This window comes from Vidua macroura, chromosome 19, assembly GCF_024509145.1.
Source record: "Vidua macroura isolate BioBank_ID:100142 chromosome 19, ASM2450914v1, whole genome shotgun sequence".
Taxonomy (NCBI): domain Eukaryota; kingdom Metazoa; phylum Chordata; class Aves; order Passeriformes; family Viduidae; genus Vidua; species Vidua macroura.
The window spans coordinates 12,676,475-12,683,466 of NC_071589.1; the positions used below are offsets into that span (position 1 = coordinate 12,676,475).

General features: G+C 65.9%; 3 protein-coding genes across 3 annotated transcripts; 2 read left to right on the forward strand and 1 right to left on the reverse strand.

Moving 5' to 3' along the window:
* Nucleotides 1-56: 56 nt before the first annotated feature.
* Nucleotides 57-2,314, forward strand: OXLD1 (oxidoreductase like domain containing 1). The gene is made up of 2 exons (XM_053995030.1): nt 57-122; nt 1,141-2,314. The coding sequence occupies exons 1-2, from the start codon at nt 87-89 to the stop codon at nt 1,504-1,506; spliced, it is 402 nt and encodes a 133-aa protein (XP_053851005.1). The 5' UTR covers nt 57-86; the 3' UTR covers nt 1,507-2,314.
* Nucleotides 2,315-2,398: 84 nt separating this feature from the next.
* PDE6G (phosphodiesterase 6G) lies at nt 2,399-3,922 on the forward strand. The gene is made up of 4 exons (XM_053995031.1): nt 2,399-2,765; nt 3,311-3,520; nt 3,598-3,638; nt 3,728-3,922. Exons 2-4 carry the CDS (start codon nt 3,375-3,377, stop codon nt 3,802-3,804), a joined length of 264 nt encoding a protein of 87 aa, XP_053851006.1. The 5' UTR covers nt 2,399-2,765; nt 3,311-3,374; the 3' UTR covers nt 3,805-3,922.
* Nucleotides 3,923-4,245: 323 nt separating this feature from the next.
* Nucleotides 4,246-6,712, reverse strand: TSPAN10 (tetraspanin 10). Its single transcript, XM_053994735.1, has 3 exons — nt 6,550-6,712; nt 5,681-6,240; nt 4,246-4,552 (listed from the first exon to the last, which is right to left on the reverse strand). Exons 1-3 carry the CDS (start codon nt 6,610-6,612, stop codon nt 4,246-4,248), a joined length of 930 nt encoding a protein of 309 aa, XP_053850710.1. The 5' UTR covers nt 6,613-6,712.
* Between the last annotated feature and the right edge of the window lie 280 nt (nt 6,713-6,992).

Consider the following 6,992-nt stretch of genomic DNA (forward strand, 5'->3'; position numbering starts at 1 on the left):
CTCCAGCCCTGCTGAGCGCGCCGGGCTGCCATTGGCTGTGGGAGCTGTCACTCGGGGCGGGGGCGGGGCCAGGGCGCTGCGGCCGGATGCTGCTGCGGGGCCTGGCGGGGCCGCGCCGGGGGGTGAGCGGGGACAGGGGGGACACCGGGGGGACACCGGGGGGACACCGGGGGGACACGGCGGGCTGGGCATGGCGGGACACGGGGCAGTCCTCGGGAGGGGCCAAGAGGTGCTGGGCGTGAGATGTGAGCGAGGACGGGGGAACATGGGGGGTGCTGGGGCGTCAGGGGGGTGCCGGGGGTGGCGGGGGACGAGGGGGGCTTGGGGGACACGAGGGGACAAGGGGGGCTTGGGGATGGGGCTGAGGGGGGTACAGGGAATAGGGCGAGGGGCAGAATTGAGGGTGTTGGCACTGGGGGTACACTGGGAGCAGGAAATGGGGTGGGGGGCAGGAATTGGGGTGTTGGAAGGGGGATATGGAGGTGCTGACAGTGGGGGTACACTGAGCAGGGAATGGGGTGGGGGGCAGGAATTGGGGTGTTGGGAGATATGGAGGTGCTGACAGTGGGGGTACACTGAGCAGGGAATGTGATAAGGGGCAGGAATTGGGGTGTTGGAAGGGGGATATGGAGGTGCTGATAGTGGGGGTACACTGAGCAGGGAATGGGATAAGGGGCAGGAATTGGGGTGTTGGAAGGGGGAGGTGGCGGTGCTGGCACTGGGGGTACACTGGGAGCAGGAAATGGGGTGGGGGGCAGGAATTGGGGTGTTGGAAGGGGGATATGGAGGTGCTGGCACTGGGGGGACTCTGGGATCAGGGAATGGGATAAGGGGCAGGAATTGGGGTGTTGGAAGAGGGATATGGAGCTGCTGACAGTGGGGGTACACTGAGCAGGGAATGGGATAAGGGGCAGGAATTGGGGTGTTAGAAGGGGGATATGGAGGTGCTGATAGTGGGGGTACACTGAGCAGGGAACGGGATAAGGGGCTGGAATTGGGGTGTTGGAAGGGGGAGGTGGCGGTGCTGGCACTGGGGGTACACTGGGAGCAGAGGGTTCCTGTGGCTGAGTTGGGGGTGCAGCAGCCCCGCCGTGCCCCCCCAGACTGGCACCATCGGGGGGGGGTCTCGGTTCCCTGCAGCCCCCAAAGAGCCCCAGGGGCACCCCACGCCCCCAGCCCGCCGCCAGCTGCAGCCCCCGGGAGCGTTCGGACACCGCAACAGAGCCCGGGGGCACCTCGGGCGCTCCGGGAAGGGACAGCAGGACAGCCACCCCTAATGGCGACAGGGGGGACCCTCGTGCAGCCCCCCCGGTGCCCCCCCCGCCCACGCACTGCTGCGGGACCGGCTGCCCCAACTGCGTCTGGGTGGGATACGTGGAGGAGCTGCTGGAGCGGCACCGCGACGGCGGAGCCCAGGCCTTGGCGGCCGTGGAGCAGCACGTGGAGGACGAGAACATCAAGATGATCCTCAGGATGGAGATCAGGCTGCGCGCCGGGAAGGACTGAGCCTGCCCAGCCCGGCGGGGGACGCCCGTGGGGTGACGGGATGCGGGCCTGGGTTGTTTGTGGGGGTTCCTTGTGTGCTGAGCGCGGCGTCCCGGCGGTGTCACACGAGGCCGGGTCACCTCCTGGCTCCCAGGGAGCTGTCCTTGGGGACAGGCGGTGACTCAGGGCTGTCCTGAGCCCCGGATTTCCCGGGAGCTGGATGCTGCGCCCTCCCCAGCATGGCAAATCCCTGCCAAGGGCAGGCTGGCCGGCCCCCCCAGCCCTCCTCCTCCTGTGCTCCCAGCTGGAATTTAAGCACCTTGAGGGGGATTTTCAGCACCTTGGCCGTGCCAGACCCCTCCCCACTGGCAGCACAAAGCCTCTTAGGGGCCTCTCCGCGGGGGCTCAGGAGGGCAGCGTGTGGCACGGAGCACGTGGGAAGCAGCAGCCTCCTGTCAAGGACGCTGGCCCTGTCCCTGGTGTCACTCACATCCTGCCGGGCTGCCCTGCAAGGTGCCTCTTCTGCCTCCATCTTAAATCCCCAGAAACTTGTCCCGAGCTCCCCCCTCCATCCTGGGGGACTCGCAGCTGTTGAGACCCGCACAGACCCCTCCACGTCATCCCAGGACGAGGTCCCCAAGAAGCCACCCAGCCCTCGAGTGTCACTCACTAATGAACCCCAATTAACAGCCAGGCTCTGCTGCCTGCCAGGGAAGTAGGTGGTTCTCCATGGAAAACACTCCTGGATCCCTTTAATCCTATTTGTTGGAGCCCAACTAATTGCAATTAGTGGCAAGGGCTGAAGTTCAATTAAAGTGTGCCGAGATTAGGCCGTTTTTAATTGCTTTAGTGCTGGATTAGGGAAGCTTTGGAGCAACACCAGCCACGGGCAGAGGCTGCTGGACCCTCTCTGGGACCAGGACCCCCACCCGGGCTGGGCTGGAGACTGGAATGGGGGTCCCATCGCTCCCTCTGGGGCCAGGGGACACTGGGGGAATCATTTCGGGAATGGGATCCCCCGGGAGAGGAGGCAGGATTCCCCCACGTGGGATCCACTGCCCACCGGCACGGGCAGGGCTAATCCTGACACCTCCTCCTCCCCCCCCAGAGCAGGGGAAGGACACCGGATTACCCCCGGGGAAAGCAGGGAGGTAAATAATCCTATTACCCCCGGGCAGGATAAATCTCCCTCCCCGAAAAGCCCCCCAGAGCACCCCTGGGACCGAGGGAGCCGGGCCGGGCGCAGGGAGCAGCTCTGGAATCGGGAATCGCGGCACTCTGTGAGTCAGGGCTCTGCGGGAGGGGAATTGGGGTCGCTTGCAGCTCTTCCTGCACCCAGGGGCATCCAGGAACACTTCCCTGGCTTGGATCCCTGTTCCCAGGGCCGGATCCCCCACGCCGATCCCAGAGCCGCAAAATTCCCACTCCTGGTGCCAGGGGCCATCCCCTGCTCCCCCTTCCCAGCCTTGGGGAGCCCACTGCCCCCACACAGACCTGGGCACGCCGGGGAGGGTCCTGGCAGTGCCCTGAGGGGTCCCCAGGTGTCACATCCACACTGGGGTGGGGTGGGGGGCAGGGGAGGGAGGAGCAGCAGCACCTCGGGGTGCCCTTCAGCCTTTGGGGAGTCACGCTGGGCTGGGCTGAGCCAGCCTTGTGGGGAGGGGGCTCTGCAAAGCCCCCCTGGGGCTGGCTGGGAGGAGAAGCTGGTGGCCTCATGTCCCTGCAGCGGGGGTGAGGAGCTGTCCCGTGGCAGCGCTGATCCACAGGGGACACCGTGAGCTTCAGGGGGACACCGTGAGCTTCAGGGGGACACCGTGAGCCACAGGGAGCACCGTGAGCTCCAGGGAACGCCGTGAGCCCCGGGGCTGTCAGCCCCCCTCCCCACAGCCATGAGCCTGGAGCCCCCCAAGCTGGAGGTCAAATCGGCCACGAGGGTGAGCGGGGGTCCTGCCACCCCCCGCAAGGGACCCCCCAAGTTCAAGCAGAGGCAGACGAGGCAGTTCAAGAGCAAACCCCCCAAAAAGGGGGTGCAGGGGTGAGTGGGGAAGGGCCCTGGGGTGGGGGTGGGCCCTGCCTGGGGGTCAGGCCCAGGCAATTCCTCTTTCCTTGCAGGTTTGGTGACGACATCCCAGGCATGGAGGGGTTGGGAACAGGTATGGGAACGCCGTCCCTTTGGCAGCGGGGGAGGGCAGGGCTGGGGAAGGGGTCACACGGCCACAAGCTCTGTCCTCTCTCTCCCCAGACATCACCGTCATCTGTCCCTGGGAAGCCTTCAGCCACCTGGAGCTGCACGAGCTGGCTCAGTACGGAATCATTTAGGATTCGGGCAGGCTCACCAGCCCTGTAGCGCTGTGTAGGTCGAGGCCCCCCTGCCCACACTGGAGGAGAGGGGGGCTCAGTTTGGAAAAATGCTCATTAAACCCTAACGAGCACAAGAGTCAGTGTTGTGGGCTGGGGAGGAGGGAAGGCGGCTCCCCAAGGCCTGGGGTGGGACGGGCAGGACACGGATGGGTTCTGACAGGGTTTATTTGTGGGCTGGGGAGGAGGGAAAGCGGCTCCCCAGGGCCTGGGGTGGGATGGGCAGGACACAGATGGGTTCTGACAGGGTTTATTTGGGGCTGGACCAGCACCCCAGACATCCCCAAATCCCCACCCAGAGACAGCTGCACTGCCCCTGCACCCCCTCAGCAACAGACGGGTTGAGGATTTTTTAACAGGGTTTATTCGGGACCCCTGCACACCCCAATCCCCACTCTGCCCTCACTGCCACCCCCTCACAGCCACGATCTCCCCGAGCACCCCGAGCGCCATGAGCGCTCCCACGGCCTCCAGCAGCACCAGCGCGGCGGCCCCGGCGGCGATGGCCCCGGCCTGGCCCCGTAGCCACGCGGCCAGCGCGGCCCCGCAGCCCCCCGCGTGCAGCAGGGCCCCGGCCGCCGCCGGGCCCAGCGCCAGCGCCCCGAACCCGCACTGGCCGTTGGGCACGGAGCCGTTCTGCAGCGGCTCCCGGCAGCAGGAGGCCGGCACGCCGCACGCCCGCGCGCCCGGGGCGCTGCAGTTGAAGTACCTGTGGGAAGGACGTGGAGACGTGGGGGGGGGTCACAATTTTGGGGAGCGGGGATGGGGGTCTCCCACACCCCCCCACCCTCCCCCCCCAGCCACAGAACTGGACACCGGCCGTGGGTTCCGGCTCATCCCTCTCTGTCCTGGGGCTCCCAACGCGAGTCCCCAGCACAGACCCCACGAGGAACGGGGGGTTTCAGCCCCGTGGCGGGCATGGGGTCCCAAAAGGGAGGTTTTCAGTCTCATTGTGGGCATGGGGTCCCAAAAACGAGGTTTTCAGCCTCATGGTGGGCATGGGGTCCCAAAAAGGAGGTTTTCAGCCTCACTGTGGGCATGGGCTCCCTAAAAGGAGGTTCTCAGCCTCATTGTGGGCATGGGGTCCCAAAAAGGAGGTTTTCAGCCCTGTGATGGGCATGGGGTCCCAAAATGAAGGTTTTCAGGCTCCTTGTGGCCATGGGGTCCCAAAAAGGAGGTTCTCAGCCTCACTGTGGGCATGGGGTCCCAAAAAGGAGGTTCTCAGCCTCACTGTGGGCATGGGGTCCCAAAAAGGAGGTTTTCAGCCTCATTGTGGGCATGGGGTCCCAAAAAGGAGGTTTTCAGCCTCCTTGTGGGCATGGGGTCCCAAAAAGGAGGTTCTCAGCCTCACTGTGGGCATGGGGTCCCAAAAAGGAGGTTTTCAGCCTCACTGTGGGCATGGGGTCCCAAAAAGGAGGTTTTCAGCCTCATTGTGGGCATGGGCTCCCAAAAAGGAGGTTTTCAGCCTCACTGTGGGCATGGGCTCCCAAAAAGGAGGTTTCAGCCTCATTGTGGGCATGGGGTCCCAAAAAGGAGGTTTTCAGCCTCACTGTGGGCATGGGGTCCCAAAAAGGAGGTTTTCAGCCCTGTGGTGGGCATGGGCTCCCACAAAACGAGGTTTTCAGTCTTGTTGTGGGCATGGGGTCCCAAAAAAGGAGGTTTTCAGCCCCGTTGTGGGCATGGGGTCCCAAAAAGGAGGTTTTCAGCCTCGTTGTGGGCATGGGGTCCCAAAAAGGAGGTTTTCAGCCTCCTTGTGGCCATGGGGTCCCAAAAAGGAGGTTTTCAGCCCCGTGGTGGGCACGGGGTCCCCCAGCACACCCCCCTGGCCCCCACTCACGGGTTGCTCTCCCAGTCGCGGTAGGACTCGAGGCCGCAGCACTGGAGGCCCTGCTGCACCTCATCCACCAGGAACTGCAGGTCGGGATCCTCCAGGTAGCGCAGGAGGCAGAGCAGCAGCAGGTCCCGCAGCGCGTCCCGCAGCCGCCGCCGCAGCAGCAGCAGCAGGAGCCCCCCCAGCAGCTCCAGCCCCCCGAAAGCCAGCACGGCGCCCAGGAAGAAGCGCAGCAGGCAGGGGCTGGCTCGCAAGGCGCCCAGGCAGCCAGCCAGGGACACGGTGCTGGCCCCCAGCCCCGCCAGCACGAAGAGCAGCATGGGGTCCGAGCCCAGGGACACCCCGCGCTCCCCCCCGGGCAGGGGGCTCTTGGTCAGCAGCCCCCAGACCCCCACGGCAAGGGTCAGCAGCCCCAGCAGGAGGAAGAGGAGGTTCCAGAGGAAGGCCAGGTAGCGCACGCAGCGGCTGAAGGGGCTCGGTTTGGGGGGGTCCTGCTCAGCCAGCTCATCGTCATCATCATCATCATCATCAAAGGAGGAGTAGGGCAGCTCCAGCAGCCTGGATGCCTGCACGGACAGAGGAGCCACTCACAGCCCCCCAGAAATGTTCCTCCAGCCCATGCACCTCATCCCACAGCCGGCCACTGTCACAGGCTCCTGGAGCCACCCGACGCTGCCTGGCTTAGCCCCAGACCCACCCCTGCTCATCGCGGGGCTCTGCAGGGCAGCACCCCAAAGCCTCTGACCCTAAGGGACCCCCAGATCCAGCCCTATGGAGACCCCCGGGGATGCAGCGCGCTGCTACCCAGGCGTGGGGGGGACGTGGGGTGCTCGGCAAGGGGTCCCGTGGGAGAGGAGCGGGGTTCCTGGGATTACCTGGGGCAGCAGCCGGGTGCCCTCGCCGCGGGGCTGGAACAGGCGGACTCTGCTCAGCGCCATCGCCCTTACCTCGTGCCCGGAGCCGTCACACTCCCATCATGTGAGGGGCTGCGGGCGGGCTTAAATGGGGCTCTGTGTGCCGCCCCACAGCTGGGCACGATCCCCCTACCCACCCACGCCCACAGCTGGCCCCGATCCACCCCCCTGCTCCACAGCTGGCCCCGACCCCTCCCTCCAACACCGCGGGGCCGCCCCGAGGCCACCGCGGGCGCCGCTTGCGCGCGGAACTAAAGAGCGAGCGCTGCGGCGCGGGGAGACACTTATGTGTGTAGCACCGAGGCAGCACGGGGGACCATTGTGGCGGTGACACCGAGGCAGCACGGGGGGGACGACTGGCGGTGACGCCGGGATAGGAACCTTGGTGCGGCGGAACGCGGGCG

Bases quoted from the DNA above. Each gene is read 5' to 3' on its own strand.
- PDE6G (XM_053995031.1), top strand. From the start codon at position 3,375: ATGAGCCTGGAGCCCCCCAAGCTGGAGGTCAAATCGGCCACGAGGGTG. The intron at 3,521-3,597 runs GTGAGTGGGGAA...CTTTCCTTGCAG, and splicing joins CCCAAAAAGGGGGTGCAGGG to GTTTGGTGACGACATCCCAG. The intron at 3,639-3,727 runs GTATGGGAACGC...CTCTCTCCCCAG, and splicing joins CATGGAGGGGTTGGGAACAG to ACATCACCGTCATCTGTCCC.
- TSPAN10 (XM_053994735.1), bottom strand. From the start codon at position 6,612: ATGGCGCTGAGCAGAGTCCGCCTGTTCCAGCCCCGCGGCGAGGGCACC. The intron at 6,241-6,549 runs GTAATCCCAGGA...CTGTCCGTGCAG, and splicing joins GCACCCGGCTGCTGCCCCAG to GCATCCAGGCTGCTGGAGCT. The intron at 4,553-5,680 runs GTGAGTGGGGGC...TCCTTCCCACAG, and splicing joins CGCGACTGGGAGAGCAACCC to GTACTTCAACTGCAGCGCCC.
- OXLD1 (XM_053995030.1), top strand. From the start codon at position 87: ATGCTGCTGCGGGGCCTGGCGGGGCCGCGCCGGGGG. The intron at 123-1,140 runs GTGAGCGGGGAC...GGTTCCCTGCAG, and splicing joins TGGCGGGGCCGCGCCGGGGG to CCCCCAAAGAGCCCCAGGGG.